This window comes from Aquarana catesbeiana, linkage group LG01 (genome assembly GCF_042186555.1).
Source record: "Aquarana catesbeiana isolate 2022-GZ linkage group LG01, ASM4218655v1, whole genome shotgun sequence".
Classification (NCBI taxonomy): Eukaryota; Metazoa; Chordata; class Amphibia; order Anura; family Ranidae; genus Aquarana; species Aquarana catesbeiana.
The window spans coordinates 504,166,603-504,192,796 of record NC_133324.1 but is presented as its reverse complement, the minus strand read 5'-3'; the positions used below and the strand labels follow the sequence as shown (position 1 = coordinate 504,192,796).

At 45.1% G+C, this 26,194-nt stretch overlaps 1 protein-coding gene across 4 annotated transcripts in view; it reads left to right on the top strand.

Annotated features, from left to right (window-relative positions):
• KCNN1 (potassium calcium-activated channel subfamily N member 1) overlaps window positions 1-10,433 on the top strand; it is a 206,371-nt gene extending 195,938 nt beyond the window's left edge. For 3 of the 4 annotated variants that reach the window (XM_073593195.1, XM_073593188.1, XM_073593180.1), the window contains exon 9: window positions 6,921-10,430. In XM_073593195.1, the coding sequence (XP_073449296.1) occupies window positions 6,921-7,205 (285 nt within the window). In that variant the 3' untranslated portion in view covers window positions 7,206-10,430. Of the gene's footprint in view, window positions 1-6,920 lie in introns of all 4 variants that reach the window. The other variant, XM_073593203.1, reaches the window with a different exon arrangement.
• Window positions 10,434-26,194: the final 15,761 nt, after the last annotated feature.

The window sequence follows — 26,194 nt, the reverse complement described above, 5'->3', positions numbered from 1 at the left end:
TTGTTTCCCATGTGCAAAAGAACCAAACATACAGAATGAGACCTTTAATCAATGGTAAATAGGGCCAGACTCAAGAGGTAACCTTTTGCCTAGCTTATCACGAACTATATACCATCATATTTTCATTTTATAGTTTAGTAATTAATTTAGTATGATTTAAACAGTGATATTATGATTTCATTTTTTTCTATTTCTTGCTGCCTAAGTGCAATCAAAATAAAAAAAAACAGAAAAATCAGCGCAACGGACATAACTTACACCTCCTCCCTCTGTGCCCCCTTCTCCCACCTCCACAATCTTCCAGTGTGGTGGGAGTTAATAAAACTGTGGGAGCTGTCACAGGCTCTCGTCAAGAGTGCCTGACTATGCTTACCCTTTCCACACAGCTCCTCCATTCATAGAAGCCTTTCTACAGCGTCTATGCATGAAACCCAACCTATGAATGAGAGAGCTGGACATAAAAGGTGGGCTTAGGATAAGGGGGTATTTCATCTAACAGAAGAGACATTAGCACAAGATACACATCCCACGGACTATAAGTTATGTCCATTGTGCAGGCTTTTGTATTTTTATTTTGACTGCATTTAGGTTTAAATAAAGTGATTTATATAGTGTATGTATGTACAGTGGGGAAAATAATTATTTGATCCCCTTAGGATTTTGTAAGATTTTGCCCACTTACAAAGAAATGAAGGGTCTATAGTTTTTATCATAGGTGTATTTTAAATGATAGAGACAGAATATCAACCAAAAATCCAGAAAAAACATATTATACGTGGAATTGCAGTCCAGTGAGTAAAATAAGTATTTGATCCCCAAGCAAAACACTTAGTATTAGTACTTGGTGGAGAAAACCCTTGTTGACAAGCACAGAGGTAAGACATTTATTGTAGTTAGTGACCAGGTTTGCACACATCTCAGGAGTAGGGATGAGCCGAACACCCCCCGGTTCGGTTCGCAGCAGAACATGCGAACAGGCAAAAAGTTTGTTTAAACACGCGAACATCGTTAAAGTCTATGGGACACGAACATGAAAAATCAAAAGTGCTAATTTTAAAGGCTTATATGCACGTTATTATCATATAAAGTGTTTGGGGACCTGGGTCCTGCCCCAGGGGTATCGATGCAAAAAAAAGTTTTAAAAACGGCAGTTTTTTCGAGAGCAGTGATTTTAATAATGCTTAAAGTGAAACAATAAAAGTGAAATATTCCTTTAAATTTCATACCTGGGAGGTGTCTATAGTATGCCTGTAAAGTGGCGCATGATTCCCCTGTTTACAACAGTCCCTGCACAAAATGACATTTGTAAAGGAAAAAAAGTCATTTAAAACTACTCGCGGCTATAATGAATTGTCGGTCCCAGCAATACACATAAAAGTCATTGAAAAAAACGGGATGGGATTCCCCCACAGTCCATTACCAGACCCTTTGGGTCTGGTATGAATAATAAGGGGAACCCTGAACCAAAATTAAAAAAAAAAAAATTGCGTGGGGGTCCCCCCAAATTCCATACTAGGCACTTCAGGTCTGGTATGGATTTTAAGGGGAACCCCATGCCAAAATTTTTAAAAAAATGGCGTGGGGGTCCTCCAAAAAATCACACCAGACCCTTATCCAAGCACGCAACCTGGCAGGCCGCAGGAAAAGAGGGGCGACGAGAGAGCGCCCCCCCTCCAGAATCGTACCAGGCCACATGCCCTCAACATGGGGAGGGTGCTTTGGGGTAGATGCATGTTAATGGGCACAAGGGACTCATCCCCACAACCCTTGCCCGGTGGTTGTGGCGGTCTGCGGGCAGGGGGCTTATCGGAATCTAGAAGCCCCCTTTAACAAGGGAACCCCCAGATCCCGGCCTCCCCCCCGTGTGAAATGGTAACGGGGTACAAATGTACCCCTACCATTTCACAAAAAAAGTGTGAAAATGTTAAAAATGAGATGACACGGCTTGGGGACCTTTAGTCCTTTATTAAAAAATAAAAAAAATAAAACTGTCCCACATAGTCTTCTTCTTCTCTCTTGCTCTGCCGACGGACCGAAAAAGAAAAAAAAAAAAACGCGACCGACCCGCCTACATGGGAGGCACCCGCCGTAATGACGCGTCCTCGCAGGTGACAGTTCTTTTATTACTGAGGGCAGGCCACGCGGTGACGTCGCCGGGTGACCCCGCCCCCTCTGATACACGGGGACATCCCCGGGGACGTCACCGCGTGGCCCGCCCTCAGTAATAAAAGAACTGTCACCTGCGAGGACGCGTCATACGGCGAGTGCCTCCCATGGAGGTGGGTCGGTGCTGCTTTTTTTTTTTCTTTTTCCGCCCGTCGGTGGAGCAAGAGAAGAAGAAGAAGACTACGTGGGACAGTTTTATTTTTTAATAAAAGACTTGTCCCCAAGCCGTGTCATATCATTTTTACCATTTTGACACTTTTTTTGCGAAATGGTAGGGGTACATTTGTACCCCGTTACCATTTCACATGGGGGGAGGCCGGGATCTGGGGGTCTCCTTGTTAAAGGGGGCTTCCAGATTCCGATAAGCCCCCCGCCCGCAGACCCCCACAACCACCGGGCAAGGGTTGTGGGGATGAGGCCCTTGTCCCCAAAGTACCCTCCCCATGTTGAGGGCATGTGGCCTGGTACGGTTCAGGAGGGGGGGCACTCTCTAATCCCCCCCACTTTTCCTGCAGCCTGCCAGGTTGCGTGCTTGGATAAGGGTCTGGTATGGATTTTTGGGGGGACCCCAACGCCATTTTTTACAAAAATTTTGGCTCAGGGTTTCCCTTAAAATCCATACGAGACCTGAAGGGCCTGGTATGGAATTTGGGGGGACCCCCGTGTAATTTTTTTTTTTAATTTTGGTTCGGGGTTCCCCTTAATATTCATACCAGACCCAAAGGGCCTGGTAATGGACTGTGGGAGAATCCCATGCTGTTTTTTTCAATGGCTTTTATCTGTATTGCCGAGACCCGACAATTCATTATAGCCGCGACTCCGCGAGTAGTTTTAAATTACTTCTTTTCCTTTAGAAATGTCATTTTGTGCAGGGACTGTTCTAAACATGGGAAACATGCGCTACTTTACAGGCATACTATAGACACCCTCCAGGTACGAAATTTAAAGGAATATTTCACTTTTATTGTTTCACTTTAAGTATTATTAAAATCACTGCTCCCGAAAAAATGTCCATTTTAAAAACTTTTTTTTGCATTGATACATGTCCCCTGGGGCAGGACCCAGGTCCCCAAACACTTTTTAAGACAAAACCATGCATATTAACCTTTAAAATTTTTGACTTTTGATTTCTCCCATAGACTTTTAAAGGGTGTTCCGCAGCTTTCAAATTTGCAGCGAACACTCCAAATTGTTCGCTATTCGATGATCAGGCGAACAGCCAGTGTTCGAGTCGAACTCATGTTCGACCCGAACATAAAGCTCATCCCTACTCAGGAGGGATTTTGGGCCACTCTTTTACAGATCTTCTCTAAATCCTTAAGGTTTCTTGGCTGTCGCTTGGCAACTCAAAGTTTCAGCTCCCTCCATACATTTTCTATAGGATTAAGATCTCCATGACCTTATGACCTTAATATGCTTCTTCTTGAGCCACTCCTTCGTTGCCTCGGCGGTATATTTTGGGTCATTGTCTTGTTGGAAGACCCATCCATTGGCCCCTCAATGCGGCAAAGTCGGTCTGTACCTTCAGCAGAGAAACAGCCCCAAAGCACAATGTTTCCACCTCCATGCTTGATTGTAGGAATGGTGTTTTTTGGGTCCCAGTCAGCATTTTTCTCCCTCCAAACACGGTGAGTACCCCTCCTTAACCACTTAAGGACCAGCCTCGTTTTGGATTTTAGGTGTTTACATGTTTAAAACAGGTTTGTTTGCTAGAAAATTACTTAGAACCCCCAAACATTATATATGCTTTTTTTTTTCTAACACCCTAGAGAATAAAATGGCAGTTGTTGCAATACTTTTTTTTGCACCGTATTTGCGCAGCGGTCTTATAAGTCTATAAAACTTTTTTTGGAAAAAATTCACTTTTTTGAATAAAAAAAATAAGACAACAGTAAAGTTAGCCCAATTTTTTTTTATATTGTGAAATATAATGTTACGCCAAGTAAATTGATACCCAACATGTCACACTTTAAAATTGCGCCCGCTCGTGGAATGGCGTCAAACTTTTACCCTCAAAAATCTCCATAGGTGACGTTTAAAAAATTCTACAGGTTGCATGTTTTGTGTTACAGAGCAGGTCTAGGGCTAGAATTATTGCTCTCGCTCTACCGGTCGCGGCAATACCTCACAAGTGTGGTTTGACCACCGTTTTCATATGCGGGCACTACTCGCGTATGCGTTCGCTTCTGCGTGCTAACTCGTCGGGACGGGGGGTTTTTTAAAAATTTTTTTTTTAATTTTTATTATTTATTTTACAGTATTTTATTTATTTTTACACTGTTTTAAAAAAAAAAATTGTGTCACTTTTATTCCTATTACAAGGGATGTAAACATCCCTTGTAATAGAAAAAAGCATGACAGGACCTCTTAAATATGAGATTTGGGGTCAAAAAGACCTCAGATCTCATATTTACACTAAAATGCAATAAAAAAAAAAAAAAAAGTCATTTAAAAAAATGACATTGAAAAAAATATGCGGCATGGGCGGAAGTGACATTTTGACGTCGCTTCCGCCCAGCGGTGTCATGGAGACGAGTGGGCGCCATTTTAGCCTCACTGTCTCCAGGCACAGAAGGGAGACGGACGCGATCGCCTCCGCCGCTACCAACGGCTCCGGTAAGCGGCGGAGGGCACCGGATTGCGGCGGGAGAGGGGGGCCCTCTCCCGCCACCGATAAAAGTGATCTTGCGGCGAATCCGCCGCAGGGACCACTTTTATCAGAAAGCTGACCGCCGCACGAAAACGGGGATACCGGGGTTATGGCAGCTAGCTGCTGCCATAACAACAATATCCACCGGCAAAGTTTGGACGTACATCGGCGTGCGGCGGTACGGAAGTGGTTAAGAAGACACATGTGAAATCATGCCAATGAACATCTAAATGATTCAGAAAAGGATTGGGAGAAAGTACTGTGGTCTGATGAGACCAAAATTGAGCTCTTTGGCATTAACTCGACTCGCTGTGTTTTGAGGAAGAAAAATGCTGACCATGACCCTAAGAACACCATCCCTACAGTCAAGCACCGAGGTGGAAATATGATGCTTTGGGGCTGTTTCTCTGCTAAAGGCACAGCCTGATTTTGCTGCATTGAGGTGCCAATGGACGGGGCTGTGTATTGTAAAATCTTGGATGAGAACCTTCTTCCCTCAGCCAGAACACTGAAGATGGGCCGTGGATGGGTCTTCCAGCATAACAATGACCCAAAATACACCCCCAGGCAACAAAGGAGTGGCTCTAAAAGAAGCACATTAGGGTCATGAAGTGCCCTAGCCAGTCTCCAGACCTTAATCCTATTGAAAATTTATGGAGGGAGCTGAAACTTAGTGTTGCCAAGAGACAGACAAGAAACCTTAAGGATTTAGAGAAGATCTGTAAAGAAAAGTGGACTAAAATCCCTCCTGAGATGTGTGCAAACCTAGTCATCAACAACAAGAAACGTCTTAACTCTGTGCTTGCCAACAAGGGTTTCTCCGCCAAGAAGAGTCATGTTCTGCTTGGGGATCAAATACTTATTTTACTCATATACAACTTAATTTATAGCATTTGTTTTATGTGTTTTTCTGGATTTTTGGTTGATATTCTGTCTCTATCATTTAAAATACACCTATGACAAAAATTATAGACCCATCATTTCTTTGCAAGTGGGCAAACTTACACAATCTGCAGGGGATTTTCCCCACTGTACATATTCAGAAAACAGTAGACAGTACTGGTAAAATGAGGATACAATTGATGTACAAATCGTGTAAAAAAATATTGATTCATTGCAAGCTAGGCAAGGTTTTAGGTTTCTGTTGCTGTTTGATGTGCTAAGCAAGGGTTAATGCTGCATAGGTCTGTTGGTGCAGATCGCCTCACCCCCACCATAAAGGTGCTGTATGTTCCTCCTCTTGATTGATAGGGTTTGCTCTGTGAACCCACCTCTAGCTTTTGACTGGTGTTCTCTGAATGGAAGTACACAGTGCACATCTTGCCAATCAAATGAAGACCTGTACAGGACTGGGGAAAAGGACAAGAGCTAATTTTGTTCAGTCACAATTCCTAGGTGGTCTTGTACTGTAGAGCTTCAAGGGGTTGATCCTACATACATTTTTGGGGTGGCATCAAGCCTCTGAACACCCAAAGTCACCTTGACAGTGATCAAGTACTATGGCTGGCATACTGACATGTTTATATCTATACAGTAGTATTCTTTGATGGCAATAATAATTATAGTTGGGTTTTAGCACTTTGGTCCTGGGTGTGTTGACTTATTATTCCTGACTTGCTGTTTGAACATCTCTTTGTACCCAGGCATTTGTCACCCATCCATTGTCTATATGTTGAACCCAAGTGCAGATCCGAGAGTCTTTACATGATTATTTTGGCTCCAATATGGTCAACATACACATAGACAGAGAGTAATGGAAAGTCCAAACCTTTACAGTTACAACAGGAACAACAGTAGAGGGAAAATCTATGTGGACAACTGTTCTGGTAACAACTGTGTAATTTGCTTTCCTCTCACTTCCTTGTAGTGTCTCTTGAATGTGAAATTCACAGAAATCTCACCAACAGGACATATCAGCAAAGAAATAAATTGACAAGGGTTCTAAACAGTCTCCACCCTTTCCAAAATTAAAAAGAAAAGTTTGGGCCTTAGATACTTAGTTTATGTAACTTCATGTTGCAAAATACCATGTTTATATGTAGAAAATAGTGGAAAATGTCCAAATGTTAATTATTTCAATATAATCTTTTTGACTCTTATTTAGACGCAGAATGTGATGTATGACCTCATGTCTGAACTACAAGAACGAAATGATGATCTTGAGAAGAGGATCATGACCCTGGAGACCAAGATTGACTCCCTGAATGGTTCTCTCCATGCTCTTCCAGGGCTTATAGCTCAGGCTCTGCTCCGAGAGCAGGGAGAACTCTTCCTCCTGCGGTCCCACAGGCCTTTTCCCCCTTCCAATAGCTCGGACAATTCATGGAGCCCCCCACGGAGACGTACCTCTCCTTCCACTGCCCCTCACACTTCTTCAGACAGCGGCTGAAGGGAGAAGAGGACAGATGGAATTCAGGGTGGGAGCGGTGGAGTGAAGATCTAACAATCTCACCTTTTATCCATAGCCACTATGTGGTTTAATTATGTCAGCTTTTTTTCTTAAAAGCCTTGGATATTTGTTAACCCCTGAGGGTTCTTTGAAAATGCTGGAGTGAAAGTTCTATCAAAAATGAAAAAGAAAATATAAAAATGTTTGTGTAAACACGCACACGCGAGTACGCGCATGGCGCGATTATCCCTCTCTCTGTCACAGGGTGATCCTGCGCAGTGATGGGGTATAGTCCAGTCTAGATAGATTTCTAAATCAGTCTGCTAAAGAAATCTCCAAATTGTATTTATTTTGTTTTAAAATAGGTTTTTAAGGTTGTCTGCCATGTGTTTTGTTACAGATAAAAACACCTTTGTCCTGAGGCTTGCCGCTTCATGTTTTTAAAAAATGGGCAGTCAGTCATATTTTTTTAAACCCCCCCCCCCCCCCCTTTCCGCCAAAGGAGAAAACTGTGTATGTATATATAGATATATAAATAGGAATGAAGGTGATACAAATAGTATAGATTTTAAAGAGTCACATATGAATGAGATGAGACTGCATGTAAGCTTGTTTTTGTCAGAGGAAATCGCAACATTCATCTGACAGGAAGGTGTTCAGTTGTTAGTGGGCCATTATCTGGTCCTAAACGTACGTGTGTGTGTTTACATATATAAATATGTATATATAAATATAGCCATATATATATATTTATATATATATATATATATAGTATAAAAGAAAGAAAAACTCTGTATTTTTTTAAACTTTTTGTTTCTGGAGTGGTGTAATATGTAATATGTCAGAGTTACTGCCCCACTGGGTGACAAGTATTATTGTATGAGGGTCATGGAAAAATGGTGTATGAGACTGGTATCTGGTTTTTAAAAAAATCAGTAAAAAGTAAAATTTGTAAGGCAAATACAGTGTATTTGAATTGCATATTTCTATTCCACTGAAGTCATTTTGTGTAAGGTGTATGTATAGACAAAACTTTCATTTTAGTTTTGAATAGAGAATTGAATTTGAATTTGACTAGAGAATAAATAAAACCCATATCCTGTTATTTTTTGCTGTCTGTGCCCAGTAGGATAATTTGCCCACACCATTTGTCACAATGACCACCAGTCAAACAGAGTGAATCAGGGATACGGACAGCAATAAAAATTTAACACTGCCTCTACAAACATTTTAACTTCAAAGAGGATGGGGTTTTAACTTTCTTTTTTTTAATCAATCTATATGAACTCACATTTGAATGAATAAACCAAGATATCTGATTTAAATGAATGCTCAAATTACAAACAGTTAAAAACATGTTTAAACTATTTTAATTTAATTTATAACACTGATCAGTTGGAATTTAAAGAGAACCTACCACCACCTGGTACACAACAAACTAAAGGCAGCCAGGGGTTTGTATACGTCTCCGCTGCATTTACAGAAACTCAACCGATGTGACAGATCCACAGAAGTATCCCTACAGCAAAATCGACACTTCCAGGGGTGTCAACTAGAGCATTCTATGCTGCTCACCGTGCTACCACCCACACCTAACCCCTATATCATCACTGTGTTTCAGCAGCATTAGGAGAACTCTTATAAGATCAACACTAAAAATGCTGCATAGTAAGTTTAGTGTCATTGTTTACTATGCTTGGATTTTAGTGCAGATCATAGGAGAGTTTTCATCATGCTGGTAAAAAACACTGATGTTGTAGGAGTCAGAGGGAATGGCACAGCCAGTAGCCTTAAACGTCTCTCTGCTTAACAGTCCCTGAAGTGTTGATTTTGCTGTAGGATTAACACAATCATATCCTATTTTACTACCGATTCCCTGACTGCCTTTGGTTTGCTGAGTACTTGGCTGTGACAGGGTATCTTTAACACAGAATTTTAATTAGTAAAACTTTTTAAATACAGACATTTAAAGCAATATTTCCATTAAAAAAACACATTTCAATTCCAGATCTAGAATTAAATTTTAATGCCCAAAAGCATTGCATCATTTATTGTATAAATTCCTACTATCACCATCACATTGCTACTCAATATGAACATCTTTCAGGTAAATGCTCAACAGATGGAATTATTGTAAACCAGATCCAGTCTCACCCTGATACCAAGTCCATGTATCCCCCACTGCACCTGTAGGGCAGTGTAGGACACTATGATGCCCCCTTAGGAGGGTTGTAGTCTTCCCAAGGACACTGTTGGATTCTGTATTGGCCATCTTGACTTGAAGTGGGAAATTCTGTATGTGATGGGTTACTAGGGTTATAAGTTAGTTAATTGGATTTAACACTAGATTATCATTTATTTTAAAAGTTTTCAGTGCACGCCTGTAGTAAATGTATGAAGATGACAGCAGCCATTAGTGTATCAGAGGGAAATTGGCAATGACAAGACTACCTGCATTGGGTGTATAATGCTGTTTGGGTAGGCATTATATGTTTATGCTGGTTTTTCTGGGTTTTCTGCACACATGAAAGACATCATTGGTGGTAAAGTCAGAGAGCCACTTATGTTAAAGAGCTTCATGATAGATATTAGGTAAAAATTAAAAAATTGAATATTACTGATTAACTTTTTATTAATTCTATATAGGCATTGTTGGAATATTGGACTATATAGCATGATGCATTTAACTGGACCTAACACACACCTGAATATACTGTAGGTTTGCAGATGGTATTTTTTTATGAGAAAACGGTTGTTGGTTCCGTTCTCAAATGCATAATGCCATGTACTCCATCTGTCCATCAGCACCACAGTCCAGAGAAAGAATGCTGCTGCTGCATAAATGTTGAGTTTTCTATGGATGATACCAAGTATACTGGGTAAGCATGTTCTATATGAAACATTATTTCCATAGAGGGCACTGACTACCTTTTAGAACCTAGTCAGCTTCCAATTTCACTCCAAAGCAGGGATTCTTGCTGAGGAAACCCAATCACCTCTCAACTCCAAAATCCGTACAGTGTCTATCCAGCACTGAAAAGGTTGATACCCCCTGCATTTTAGGAAGGGTTGGTAATGTTAGTTACCCAGCTCACACTAGTAATATCTAATTTCTAGGTTTTTATTTTAAAAGACGTAAAAAAAAGATACTTAGAAGCTATAATCAATTTTCTAGAAAATATCAGAATGCCACAGGTCTAGAAAAAGAAATAAACTCTGTTGGAGACTTTTTATGGCTTACTGTGATTTGTTTATTTGATTGTATGCTACTTTGCAACTTTGAATACCCCTCCAAAAAAACGGATAATTCAGTTTTGCACAAGGAATTTATGTTGAATCATTTGCCATCTTCTTATACATCTCTAGGAAATTCCAGTAATAGGTTCTCCTGGCAATGAATTGTATTTGTGCCACAAGACCATAATGAATCACTCTCTTTCAGCTGGATTTGCCAATTATATGTTTATACTATAATATAAGAAATAATTTGGGAAGTATAACACTTTCGTTTGGTTATTTGGTTTTGTAATGGCCCAGGAAGCATGCAGAGCCTGGAATTCTAATAGGGATATTGACACGGGGAATAGGTATAAGCACCCATCTTGTGAATAAACTTGCTTAGAAACTATGCAAAGCAGTAGGATTCAGAAATCCAGGAATATACTTCCCAGGGCACTTCCAGTTCAAAACAGCTGAAAAGGAGACCAATATTTAGGAAGAATATCGGAAAATGGACTTTTCTATACTATTTGTAACACCCACTTGTTTTTTAATAGATTTTTTACTGCACAGCTATACCAGGTGGTGATGGGATGACATTCTCCGTGATTGAACATGATTTGAAGTTTAAAGTAGATATAAACCCTAACTGTATGACATTTAGTTTGCTAAAGCACTTTATATCATAAACAATTGCAATGTTTTCTATAACAATACTTGTTTTCATCTTTTTTATACTTTGCGCATTATAGTACTGCTCATCCCCAGCAGTCTATTTCAGTCACTTCCTGTCTAAATGCACTTGCTCCAGTGTTGGCTGCATGGCTTTGGTCTACATTGGCTTCCTGATGGTGGCAACATGGACCATGCTGCACAATGTTGGCTATGTTTAGGTTTTCTGTGCAGGCAGTCTCTTTGATGTCAGTTCGGACACAGAGGCTGCGCAAGACACAAATGCTGTGTCTCAGTATGACATCCATGTAGTTGCATGTCCCCGAACTCACACTGTCAGCGTTTGGTCACACACCCCTGCATATGGATGTCATATTTTATGTTTATATGGGTAAACATGGCCATAGTACACCCTGTGGGAACTAGGCATTTGGGATTGTCAGCACTAGGGATGAGCCAAACACCCCCTGGTTCGGTTCGCACCAGAACCTGCGAACGGCCCGAAAGTTTGCGCGAACTTTAGAACCCCATCAAAGTCTATGGGACTCGAACGTTCGAAATCAAAAGTGCTAATTTTAAAGGCTAATATGCAAGTTATTGTCCTAAAAAGGGTTTGGGGAACTGGGTCCTGCCCCAGGGGGCATGTATCAATGCAAAAAAAGTTTTAAAAAATATTCCTACCTGTAAAATGGCGCATGTTTCCCATGCTTAGAAAAGTCCCTGCACAAAATGACAATTTTAAAGGAATAAAAGTCATTTAAAACTGCTTGCGGCTTTAATGTAATGTTGGGTCCCGGCAATATGGATGAAAATCAGTGAGACAAACGGCATGGGCACCCCCCCCCCCCAGTCCATTACCAGGCCCTTTGGGTCTTGTATGGATATTAAGGGGAACCCTGCCCCCAAACTAAAAAAAGGAAAAGCGTGGGTCCCCCTAGCCCTATATACTCTGAACAGCAGTATACAAGCAGTGCAAACAAGACAGGGACTGTAGGTTTGTTGTTAAGTAGAATTTGTTTGTAATTTTGAACTGGTACATTTTTAAAGTGTAGCTCCAGCCAAAAAAAATAGGATTTTTTAAAACAGCTTAACTGTAAAATCCTTTTCTTTCGATGGACATCATGGGACACAGAGCCTCAGTAATTACTGATGGGTTATATAGGTATCACTAGGTGATTGGACACTGGCACACCCTACCAGGAAGTTCAACCCCCTATATAATCCCTGCCCCTTGCAGGGATACCACAGTTTTGTAGCCAAGCAATATAGTGTATTAGAAGAGGGGCGGGACCTCTGTGTCCTGTGATGTCCATCGAAAGAAAAGGATTTTACAGGTAAGCTGTTTTAAAAAATCCTATTTTCTTTCTCGAACATCACGGGACACAGAGCCTCTGAGGCTATCTGAACCACAACCAAGTAGAGTGCAATCAGACCTGAGGACCCTGTACAGCTGCCTGCAGCACACTACACCCAAAGGCGATCTGCTCATGCCTTCTCACATCCACCTGATAGAACAGTGGTTCTCAACTCCAGTCCTCAGGACCCACCAACAGGTCAGGTTTGCAAGATAGCTGAAATACATCACAGGTGATATAATTTGCTGCTCAGGGATTGCAGTATTCTAGTCTGCAACTCCCCAAGGTAATACTTAAAATCTGGCCTGTTGGTGGGTCCCGAGGACTGGAGTTGAGAACCAATGTGATAGAATCTGGTGAATGTATGGACTGAAGACTAGGTTGCGGCCTTGCAGATCTGAGCCATAGAGGCCCGGTGATGCACCGCCCAAGAAGCACCAATAGCCCTTGTGGAATGTGCCCTGATCTGAAAAGGAGGAATCTTCTGTTTCAAACCGTAAGCCTGAATAATCAATTGTCGAATCCTTTTAGAAATGGTAGCTTTTGACGCTGCCTGTCCTCTACTGGGACCCTCTGGCAGCACAAACAAAACATCCGTTTTGCGAATCTGAGCAGTTGCTTCCAGATAGGCCCCGACTGCTCTTACTACATCCAAAGATTGTAGTGATCTTTCTTCCGGAGAACAGGGATCTGGAAAAAAGGAAGGCAGAACAATGTCCTGGTTTAGATGAAAATCTGAAACCACCTTCGGTAAGAAACTACTGTACAATCAAATAAGGCTCTTTACAGGAAAGAGCTGCTAATTCTGATACTCTTCTAGCAGAAGAGATAGCTACCAGAAAAATAAACTTCCTTGTCAGCTAAACCAAAGGAATCTAATGTATTGGTTCAAAGGGCAGTTTCTGTAAAACAGACAGAACCAAGTTCAAGTCCCAGGGGTTTAGGGGCGCCTTAACCGGAGGATTAAGATGCATCACCCCCTGCATAAACTTTCGGACCAAAGAATGCGAAGCAAGTGGCCGTTGGAATAATACTGATAAGGCCAAAACCTGGCCCTTGATGGTACTCAAGGCCAGCTTCATCTCTAATCCCAATTGTAGAAAATCAAGAATTCTACCTATCACATATTTTCTGGGATGCCAACCCCTGGATTCACACCAGGATACATAAGCTTTCCAGACTCTATGATAAATCATTCTGGAAGCTGGCTTCCTTGCATTGATCAAGGTAGATATCACAGGACCTGAAAGCCCACGACTCTTCAGAACGTGGGTCTCAATAGCCAAACCGTCAAATTTAGCATTTGTAAGGCAGGATGGAACACTGGACCTTGAGATAACAGGTCTGGTCGTACCGGTAGTGTCCATAGGGAACCCACCGTCATCCTTACTTTTTCCGCATACCACGTCCTTCTGGGCCAAGCGGGGGCCACCAAAAGTACTGACTTCCTTTCCTGCCTGATCCTGCGAAGGAGTCGTGGCAGTAGCAGAATAGGCGGGAATGCATAAATCAGTGAGAACCGATGCCACGGAATCACCAACGCATCCGTCCCGTATGCAAGAGGATCTTTTGTCCTTGCCACAAATCTGTCTATCTTTTTGTTGAACCGGGATGCAAAGAGATCTACATCTGGAACCCCCCATCTTTGACATATGGCCCAAAAGACGTCGGGATGCAGAGACCATTCCCCTGGAAGTAACTGCTGGCGACTTAAATAGTCCACCTGCCAGTTCTCTATCCCTGGAATGAAAACTGCCGATATGCATGGCTCATGCTTCTCTGCCCAGACTAAGATCTGGTTCACCTCTTTTTTAGCAGCTCGGCTCCTGGTGCCTCCCTGATGATTGACATAAGCCACTGCTGTGGCATTGTCGGACTGGATCCTGACCGGGCAACCCTGTAGCCTGACAGTCCAGGCCTTTAGGGCTAGAAATATCGCACGGATCTCCAGAATGTTGATGGGTAAGGTCCTCTCGGTTTTGGACCATACCCCTTGAACCACAGACTGTTCCAGAACTGCTCCCCAACCCGGCAGACTGGCATCTGTTGTTACCACCGTCCAGGATTTCCCCTTCTGCAGGTTTTTGGGTATGAGCCACCACTTGAGGCTCTGACGCACCGCATGAGACAGGTGCATCGGAAAGTCTAATGCCTGAACCTTCTTGTTCCAGGCCGACAGAATACTGTGTTGCAGTAGTCTTGAATGGAACTGAGCATAGGGAACTGCTTCGAATGAAGACACCATCTTTCCAAGCAGCCTCATACAAAGGCGGACAGAAGGACCCTTATTGGTCCTGACTGCCAGAATCAGCTCCCTTAAGGCAGTGATCTTTGCCTGAGGTAGAAATACTTTCTCCTGGCTTGTATCTATGATCAGACCCAAATACTCCGGTCTTCTTACTGGTTTTAGGAAAGATTTTTCTAGGTTGAGGATCCAACCTAGGTGTTCTAGATACTTGACTGTGGTCCTCAAGTTCCCGTTCAAGGAGGCTACCGACCGGTCTATCAGGAGCAGGTCGTCTAGGTATGCTATGACAGCTATACCCTGAGCTCTTAATCTGGCCAGAGGAGGAGCCAAGACCTTTGTGAACACTCGAGGTGCAGTGGCTATCCCAAAAGGCAGAGCCACAAACTGGAAATGGCAACCTCCTATCTCGAAGCGCAGAAACTTCTGATGAGCAGGAAAAATGGGCACATGCAGATATGCATCTCTGATGTCTATCGATGCCAGAAATTCTCCTCCTTGCAAGATGGAGACTACTGTCCGAATTGATTCCATGCGGAAGGATTGAATCCTTAGGAATCGGTTCAGTCCCCTTAAATCCAGAATGGGTCTGACATCCCCATTTGGTTTTTGGACCGTAAAAAGGTTGGAATAGAAGCCCAATCCTTGATCCTTCGTGGGAACCACCATAATGACCTAACGCTAGAAGGAGCGACTGCTTTTTCTCTGGATCTCTGGGGAGACTTGACCTGAGGAAACGAGGAGAGGGAAATTCCTGAAACTCCAGCTTGTACCCTGAGGTTACTGTGGAAATTACCCATCTGTCCTGGAAATCCTCCTGCCAGAGCCCTGAGAACTGTCGCAGTCTTCCCCCCACTCGAGCGAGCGGGGGCGCCCCTTCATGCAGAGGTCTTAGTGTTTTGCCTAGTAGGCTTCTTCCCCCAGGACTTCTTTTGTCCCTGGGGTTGATTCTTGTCTCTGGACCCAGATGGCGAAGGCCATCGAGACTGCCTGGAGGCTGAAGCCCCCGGCGCTGGGGAAAGAGTCAGTTTGAAAGAGGGACGCTTACTCTTCTTCTTAACAGGTAAGAGAGTACTTTTCGCACAAGAGATTCTCTTGATATAGTTATCCAAGTCTTCTCCAAACAACCTTTCACCACGAAATGGAAACCCAGCTGTTCAGGTAAAACTTTGATGACCTGTTTAACATGGTCTCTTAAGTATTGACAGACTCCAATCGCTGCTACTGCAGGTTGAGCCACTGAACCTGCTAAGGAGAAAACATCCTTCAATAGGAATTCCATCTTTTTATCTACAGGATCCCTGAGCATCTGAGCATTGTCTACAGGACAAGTCAGACTATTATTTACGGAGGAAATGGCGGCATCAATGGCCGGTATTCCCCACATTTTAATAAACTTTTCTTCCATAGGATAAAGTGTTGAAAACTTTTTTGGCGGAAAAAAACGTTTATCTGGGTGATCCCACTCAGCATAAAGGAGCTTTTCAAGTAAATTATGAACGGGAAAAGCCTGTGCTGTTTGAGGAGGTTTCAGTGACCCTAAAGAAGAAGAGGGTTCTTTAACTGATTCAGATATGGGCAACTTAAATATGGAGCGGACCAATCCAGTAAGGATCTGCACCAAGACTTTCTCCTCTTGGGAAGTCGCAGAGGGTCCCTCTCCACCTGATTCCTCCGAAGAGGAATCATCCGTCCCATCCCGATCCTCTAAAAAGCATTCCTCTCCTTTATCTTAGAGCTCCTCTTCCTGAGGGTCTTGGGGAACAGAGGAAGGCCTAGTGCGTTTTCTTCCACCGAGTGAAGATGTAATCACGGCCAAAAAACCTCCTGTGTAATGTATACAGGGGCTGAAGTGCCAGAAGCAGGTGTAGCCCCTGACCCCGACGGCTATCCCTGGCTAGCTGTCCCTGGCCCCTCAGGGGGGGAGGATGCTGCAGACAGGGGGCCCTCAGAACCTGAACGAGATCCCCTAGAGTCTCTGGTTCTTGGGGTGCCTGAACCTCTTCTACCCATAGTGCAAAGCAACAAGGTGGAGGTATCAGAAAATGAACACTGACTGCTGAGCGATGTAGTCTGGCTAAAAGCCTTGCTACCCAATGCCCAGTCCGGTGTTACTTTAGTAAATGCTGCCTAGGGGAATGCCTGTGTCCCACCTTACATGCGACCGTCAGCTCTGTGTCCCTCCAGAAGGCTTAGTGCACCTGTAATTAGTGCCTTTAATAGCCTGCAGCCGGCCCTGTGGGTGTCTGAGCACGCTGTGCTGACGCCCCGCCCCCCCTCTACCACGCCCCCCCCCACTCGCCTTTCTAAAAAAGAGCGCTTCCCGCACTAGCCCTGGAACCAACATGGGGGAAGGCTGGGGGAGGTATCCCTGAGGAGAGCCCCCCATCCCATCCTACCTGAGCCGGCCGGAGGAGCTTGTGTAGCATCGAACACTGAGACAGACATCAGCATGAGAAGGTATGTGCTCTTGGCAGCCCCCGGTGGTCACAATAGGCATAACATGCATTTACCTTAAAGGAGAAAACCTACTAGAATTAAAACATTCTGTGGAATCTCCTCTTACCTTATCCAGCCACAGGGTTACACAGACCCAATCTTTACCTCTCATGGTGGGCTCCGTTTGAAAAAAACGTCAGAGACGGGGGCCCCCTACGAATAGGGGGATCCACTGTTCTGGGCCTGTAAAGCACCCAGCTAGAAATTAGGCTAGAAAAACCATTTTCTAATATGCGGGGTCCAGCTCTCTAAAAAGAGAAGTGTTACAGGTAAAACCTTGTTTCTTCGGACACGATGCCCGGGTACCATCCAATTCGGCCTAGAAAAGACACTTTGGAATGGATCTGGTTCGCCTGGCCTGCCCCAGTATAGGATATAGGATAATCCCTTTGGAGCTCAGCACAGGACATCTTCACACGTCCATCACCTAAGACACTGGCGTAAAAACTGAGGTATCCCTGCAAGGGGGAGGGATTATATAGGGGGTTGAACTTCCTGGTAGGGTGTGCCAGTGTCCAATCACCTAGTGATACCTATATAACCCATCAGTAATTACTGAGGCTCTGTGTCCCGTGATGTTCGAGAAAGAAATCTATTTTTAAGCTTTTTGGAAAAAATAGGGAAGGGTTATCACCCCTGTAACATTTGCTTTGCTGTCTGTGCACCTCTTCAGAAGACTTTCTGTCCCAATGACAAATGTTTTTTGAAAATTTGGGGTTTTTAGTGAAATAAGGATTGGTGATAAAGCATCAGTGAAGAGACATGTTTTTCCCATATTCATTCTTACAGGAGAGAATTTCCCTTCCTGGGTGTAGATTTCATCTCCCTTCCTGTTGTCTCCTTCCATTTGCAAGTAGGAGTTGTTTGTAATTTGGATGTTTGAAAATAGGGGCCTGCCCTATATACTCTGCAGAAATTGGGGCCTTAGGTATTGGTGTTGCCACAACACTGTAATCCCTCACAGTTACTCTTGGTAGGTGCAGGAACGGGCCCTGCTGTTAAATATTAGATCAAGAATTGTAATTTCATGCCATTGTTGAACAGTGTTAGAAAAATTGGTCCTTTGGTGGTGGTGGTGGTGCTGGTGCCACAACACTGTAAGTCCTCACAGTTACTCTTGGTGGGAGCTGGAACGGGCCCTGCTGTGAAATATTATATCAAGAATTGTAATTACATGCACCTGTTGAACAGGGGCAGAAAAATTGGGCCTTTGGTGGTGGTGGTGTTGCCACAACACTATAAGCCCTCAGAGTTACTCTTGGTGGACGCAGGAATGGGCCCTGCTGTGAAATATTAGATCAAGAATTGTAATTACATGTCCCTGTTGAACAGGGGCAGAAAAATAGGGCCTTAGGCACTGGTGCTACAACACTGCAACCCCTCACAAATGCTATAGTTGGAGCATAGGAATGAGCACTGCTGCAAAGTATTGCATCAAAAATTGTAATTATATGCCCCTGTTAGACAGGGGCTGAAAAATTGGGCACTGGTGCTGGTGCCACAACATTGCAACCCCTCACAGATACTCTAGTTGGAGCTCAGGAATGAGCCCTGCTGCAAAGTATTGCATCAAAAATTGTAATTACACGCCCCTGTTAAACAGGGGCAGAAAAATTGGGCCTTAGCCACTGCTGCCACAACACTGCAACCCCTCAGAGATTCTATAGTTGGTGCACAGGAATGAGCCCTGCTGCAAAGTATTGCATCAAAAATTGTAATTACATGCCCCTGTTAAACAGGGGCAGAAAAATTGGGCCTTGGCCACTGGTGGCGGTGCCCAGAACCAAAAATGTTCTTACAAGCTATCAGCATGAAAATTGAGGAGAAAGAGGATTGTCACTCAGCATAACAGGATAGTCACTCAGCATCAGCATAGGCAGTCTTGAAGGGATCTCACATTAAAAAAAAAATCGGTTACATCAGCATCAGGTGCTTGGTAGCTGGTGATCCAAGACTGATTCATTTTTATGAAGGTCAGCCGATCGACCGATTCGGTTGACAGGCGCACCCTGTGATCGGTTACAAAGCCTCCAGCAGCGCTAAATGTGCGTTCCAATAGAACGCTAGATGCAGGACAGGCCAGTAGCTCAATTGCATACTGTGCAAGCTCTGGCCAGTGATCCATCCTCAGGGCCCAGTAACCCAAAGGATTTTCGGTGGGAAAGGTGTCCAAGTCTGATCTTGCCCCTATGTATTCCTGCACCATGTGAATCAGACGCTGGCGATAGTTGCTGGAACCGATCATACCTTGAGGCTGCGGACTAAAAAATTGTCTGAACGCATAGGTCAGACGGTCACCTTCTCCAGCGCTCCTTCTGTGACTGACTGAAGCCTCTGCAACACGTTGTCCAGGAGATTGTAACCTCCCAGGCTTTGGAAACACGTTGCACAAACCTTTCTGCAAGGCCTCCCGAAGATGTTTCATCCTCTGCTCCCTCTGCAACAGCAAGCTAAGGTAACGTGGATCAAGGAGGGTTGCCAGCCAGTAATGATCCCACCCCTTGATACCACGAATACGAGGATCCTTCCGCAGGCTTTGCAGGATCAGGGAGGCCATGCAGCGTAGGTTTGCTGAGGCATTCAGTCCAGAGTCCTCTGGGTCACTAAGGACGACATGATCCGCAGCCACCTCCTCCCAGCCACGTACAAGTCCATGGGTTTCTTCGGACTGTAAATGATCCCTTGAAGACTGCTGCTGATGCCGAGTGTCAGGCTCCACCTCCATGCTGACATAATCCTCCTCGTCCTCATCTTCCTGTGTGATTGGCGGGCACGCAGGAACACAGTCTGGATAAAGGGGGCCTTGAGAGGTAAGGAAGTCCTCCTCTTCCTCCCTCTGTTCTGCCTCAAGTGCCCTGTCCATTATTCCACGCAGCATGTGCTCCAACAGGTGGACAAGAGGGACAGTGTCACTGATGCATGCACTGTCACTGCTCTTTATCCTCGTGGCCTCCTCAAATGGTGACAGGACAGTGCATGCATCCCTGATCATAGCCCACTGGCGTGGGGAAAAAAAAACAAGCTCCCCTGACCCTGTCCTGGTTCCATAGTCGCATAGGTACTCATTTATGGCCTTCTGCTGCGTGTGCAGCCACTGCAGCAAGGCCAACGTTGAGTTCCACCTGGTGGGCATGTCACAGCTTAGGCGGTTCTTGGGCAGGTTAAATTCCTTTTGGAGGTCAGCCAGCCAAGCACTGGCATTATATGACCTGCAGAAATGCACACAGACTTTCCTGGCCTGCCTCAGGAGATCCTGTAACCCCGGCTACCTGCCAAAGGACTACTGCACCACCAAGTTAAGGACGTGAGCCAGACAGGGCACATGGGTCAGTTGTCCCTGTCGGAGGACGGAGAGGAGGTTGGTGCCATTGGCGCAAACCACCATAGCTGGCTTAAGCTGGCGTGGCGTCAACCACCTCTGAACCTGCCCCTGCAGAGCTGACAGAATCTCTGCCCCAGTGTGGCTCCTGTCCCCCAAGCACACCAGCTCAAGCACCACATGGCATCTTTTTGCCTGCGTGCTTGTGTAGCCCCTTGAACGCCTACGGAGCACAACTGGTTCCGAGGACAAATCAGCACAGGAAGAGGCCATGGAGGAAGAAGAAGAGGAGGGGGAGGAGGAGAAAGGTGTGGCAGAATCACCGCTGGTAGAAATTTGGAGGCGTGGTGGCGGAACAACCTCCAACACTACTGCACCCTGTCCTGCATCCTTTCCAGCTGCCAGAAGAGTCACCCAGTGCACGGTGAAAGATAGGTAACGTCCCTGTCCATGCCTGCTGGACCATGAGTCAGCGGTAATATGCACCTTACCACTGACCGCCCTGTCCAGCGAGGCCAAGACATCGCCCTTCCACATGCAGGTAGAGAGCCGGAATCGCCTTCCATGAGAAAAAGTGGCGTTTGGGAACCTGCCACTGAGGAACAGCACATTCCACAAACTCACGGAAGGGGGCAGAGTCTACCAACTGAAAAGACAGCAGTTGAAGTGCTAGCAATTTAGACAAGCTAGCATTCAACCGTTGGGCATGTGAATGGCTGGGAGCGAAGTTCTTTTGGCGGTGCAGCAGCTGGGGCAGGGAAATTTGCCTGGTACAATCTGACGTCGGTGTACCGATAGCAGATTGCCCGCAAGTACTTGGTTGTGACACACCTAATTCTACACCTTCTTTCCTCTCAGTGCAGGTTTCAGAGAGGACTGAAGGTATAGTGGGGTTGGAGATCCCAGCTGATGAGGAGCAAGGAGAGGTCCGCTTTGTTCTTTAGTGTGGGTCTTTTAGGTACGCTTGCCAACGAACTGCATGGCAGGTCGACATATGTCTGGTCATGCATGTGGTGCCCAAGCGGGTGATGTTTTGGCCACGCGAGATATGCTTGAGACATATGTTGCAAATAGCAGCAGTGGGATCTGATGCACTCTTCTCAAAAAAGGCCCACACCCAAGAACTTTTGAAATAACGCGCAGAGACAGCAGCGCCCTGCACATGCGGAGCTTTGCGGTGTGATGCAGTTGGTGTGCTGCCCTTAAGCTGGCCCCTGGAGGGCACCCTGCCTCATTGGAGATGTGCCTCCTCCTCCTCTCTCCTATCAGTGACCTCATCATCCCCTCCCTCATCACTGGAGCAAAGCTGGCAGTATGCTGCAGCTGGGGGAACATGACTGCCAGATTGCTTTCCTTCTTGGGCACCCCCTCTCTCTGGGCTCACGTTACTGCCTTCCTCTAGGTGGGTACCATCATCGGAGCCTTCAAAACGCTGGGCATTCTCCTGGAGCATGTACCCAACACTGTGGTCAAACAGTTCGGGGGACTTCTCAGGAGGACATGGTGGGGCTAGGGAAGGAGTGACTGATACCATTAAGCCGAGGGAAGAGGCCGCGTTGGCAGCTGCTTTGCCAAAGTACCCTGAGCCTGGTTGAGAGAGGATGAGGAGGATGAGGACGGCTTGGTCATCCACTCTACCAAGTCTTCGGCATGTTGCGGCTCAACATGGCCAGCTGCTGAAAAAAAGGACAAGCGTGTCCCACGGCCACGTGCTGATGAGGATGCACCGTCTCCATGACCAGCACTGTTGCCTCTAGACACAGAGCCTGCTTGCCCTCTTTTGTTGGCTTGTGACTGTCTGCCTCTCCTTGTTGGCCTTCCAGACATACTAATAGCCTGCAGTGAGATGTAGCTGCACAAAGCTGGGATGTATATATATATATATAGCTATATATAGCAGCTAGCAGAATCAACTGCGTGCCAGTAGTATTATTAGTATGAGAACACCAGCAATTGTCTTCAGGTAGCTTTAGGTGCACACTGCAGAGGACACAGTACACTAACTGTAAATACTGCAGCTGCCTGCCTGTGGTACTAATAGGATCAGAACACCAGCAATTGTCTTCACGGAGCTTTAGGTGCACACTGTGCAGAGGACACAGAACACTAACTGTAAATACTGCAGCTGCCTGCCTGTGGTATTAATGGGATCAGAACAACAGCAATTGTCTTCAGGTAGCTTTAGGTGCACACTGTGCAGAGGACACAGTACACCAACTGTAAATACTGCAGCTGCCTGCCTGTGGTATTAATAGGATCAGAAGAACACCAGCAATTGTCTTCAGGTAGCTTTAGGTGCACACTGTGCAGAGGACACAGTACACTAACTGTAAATACTGCAGCTGCCTGCCTGTGATATTAATAGGATCAGAACACCAGCAATTGTCTTCAGGTAGCTTTAGGTGCACACTGTGCAGAGGACACAGTACACTAACTGTAAATACTGCAGCTGCATGCCTGTGGTACTGATAGGATCAGAAGAACACCAGCAATTTTCTTCAGGTAGCTTTAGGTGCACACTGTGCAGAGGACACAGTACACCAACTGTAAATACTGCATCTGCCTGCCTGTGGTATTAATAGGATCAGAAGAACACCAGCAATTGTCTTTAGGTAGCTTTAGGTGCACACTGTGCAAAGGACACAGTACACTAATGCCCCGTACACACGGTCGGATTTTCCGATGGACATTGTCCGATCGGAGCGTGTTGTCGGAAAATCCGACCGTGTGTGGGCTCCATTGGATATTTTCCATCGGATTTTCCGACACACAAAGTTGGACAGCAGGAGATAAAATTTTCCGACAACAAAATCCGATCGCGTCAATTCCGTGTGTGGCCTGTTCCGACGCACAAAGTGCCACGCATGCTCAGAAGAAATTCCGACACGGGACAGCTCGTTCTGGTAAACGTAGCGTTCGGAATGGATACAGCACTTTCGTCACGCTGCAATGTTCAAAATGGTTTAATACAGCGCACTCTCTTCTTCTTTATAATGTGACGTTTTTTTTTTTTTTGTGGTTGGACTGGATGGACTTGTGTCTTTTTTCAACCTGACTAACTATGTACTATGTACTATGTACTATGTACAAGAATTAAGTAGTTTTGATGCTCATATTCACACACACTTCTCACAAACTTATTTCGTTTCTATTTATCGGGATTCCCTCAATATATTTAGATTTCTCACATCTGACAACAAAATTTTTTTTTATTTTTGGACTTTAATGTAGATTCTTTTTTTGTGTTTCTCTTTTTTATTTATTTTTTTTTTTTTGGTGATTTTGATTTGTACTCCCGAAAATGTTTGTGTGTGTTTTTGGTGACAAGTTCCCACAACACCACTAATATGTTGTTCTATTTAATCTGTAGGAGATTGTTTGGTGTTGTTGTCCCTTGTTAATTTCACATTGTACTTTAGAAATGTACCTGAATCCTCACCAACAAACTGTCCTTTTTGGATGAAAACACACATAGGAGAGTAGAATTTCCCTAAAAAAATTTTATTAAGGGCTCACAACTATAAACAAAGAGGGAGGCAACGCTGGAGAAACTGCAGAAGTGGGCGAAGCCTTGGACCCCCAGGGCACACATCAATTATTTAAAAGCAAAATTGGTGGCCTGAGGAGTCCTTATCTAAGGGAGGGCAGTCTGGTCCAGAAGTCCCAGAGATCCGGAAAGCAGCAGATGACATCTGTGTCCCCAGGCTGTGGTCATACGAGAGACTGCATCTTCTGTCAGACCAGACTGAACCCAGGGCCATCACTCTTTGGTCTTCTTTCCACGCTTCCTTACAGGCTTTGGCTGTGGTGGTGGAGTTGTGGCAGCAGGATGAGGAGGAGGATCGTCCCTCTCAATGACATCCGTCTTGGGTGTCAGTTCCCCACTCAACCCCTTACAAAGGACTTTATAAATCAGGTCCTCAGAGATCTTGCGTTGACCATCCTGCATGCCCTGCAATTTTGTGGCAGCCATGCAGGCAAAGGCCTCTTCAGGACTGGGGAAGGCTCGGAGGGATGCCGAAGCCTCCTGTTTCAGCCTGTACGCTGAATCCTGCACGGGACTCGGAGTGGCCTTCCTGGCTCGTTTATATGGCAGGCGGAGGGGAGGGACCTGAGACTCAGTCAGGCTGCGACTTGTCCCTGGCTTCTCTTGGCTGACACTTAGCCCTGCCTCCTCCTGGCTGCCACTAATCCCCGCCTCCTCCTGGCTGACACTAATAATCCCCGCCTCCTCCTGGCTGCCACATTCCACAGCCTCCTCCTGGCTGAGGTCTTCCTGTGTATGAAAAAGGGACATAGTTTTAGTTTTTTATTCATCAATCACACACAATTTTCACCTCCTGACTGCTGCAAATTGAATGTTAACAAATATAACAGACTATCCTTCTGAGCCCAGCAGTTTTCATTCTTGTCCCAATTTTGGGTGCCCACTACTGTCTATTGATATGTAAAGCACTTTTTTTAATCAGCAATTAGTGATCAATAATAACATCTAATAAACATCATGTATTTATTACCCAGAAATCTGTAGAAGAATGCTATACCTGACTCCAGCTGGGCTCCCCCATTTCTTCCTGGCTGGAAGGCCCAGGTTGGACATCGGAAGCCTCAGCTGGGGTGGAAGGAAGCGTGGAAGGAAGAGTGGAGAGGGATTCCCTGACTTCAGTGTGGTCTGACAGAAATCGCAGTCTCTCATAGTACCACAGCCTGGGGACATAAACGTCATCTGCTGCAGCTCCGGACCTCTGGGAATCTGTGACCTTCTTGCGCTCCCTAAGATAGGTGCTCCTCAGGCCACCAATTTTAGCTTTCAAATAAGGGATGGTTGCTGTGGGGACCACCGGCTTCACCAACTCCAGCAGTTTCTCCAGCGCTGCCTGCCTCTTCTGTTTGTGATTATAGTGGGGGTGTCTCACTTGCCACAGACAGGGCAGCTCCCTGTACTTGTCTATGAACAGGGGCAGGAAATTGTGGTCGTTGAACCCATCCATTTTCTCTGTAAGACACAACACAAGACAAAGCCTAATGTCAGGCCAAACTCCCCTAATCTTGTTACAATATAGGCTTCCATTTCGAAGCAGTATAGGCCCAAGTTTAGATCCTACCTTCGTTAGCACGATCGGCGTCTCCGATGCTCCTTCCTCCGCTCACAGATTGTACGTAAGACGCGCGCGTTATGATTTATACACACTGCGCATGCGTATAACTCCGCCCGCCCCTGACGTTCTTTCTAGTCTATTCCCCGCCCCTTTTCGTTCGGCGCAGTGGAGGAAGAGCACATGGCGGAGAGACAGCAGGATAGTGCTAAGTACAGCAACGAGGAGGAGGAGGAAAGGCTGGAGCCTGAAACGTCCCGATCCAGAAGGAGATTAAAGGACTCAAATATGTCCTTTAGGGAGATGTTGGAGATGGTGGACATCCTGAAGAAGGGCGACTATGATGGAAAGTATGGGCCTTACCCCAACCCCAATGTCCGAAAGGCCAAGATCATGGTGAAAGTGGTCAGGAGTCTGCACCGGAAATTCGGGGTACGACGATCGAAAGATCAGCTCAGGAAGCGGTGGTCGGACCTGAAATTACGAGAACATGAGCAGTACAGAAAGATCCGGAGAGTGCTGCAAAAAAGTAAGTAGTTGTGCTGTGTTCCTATTCTTTTTGTGTTTATTACGTTCGTGCTGCT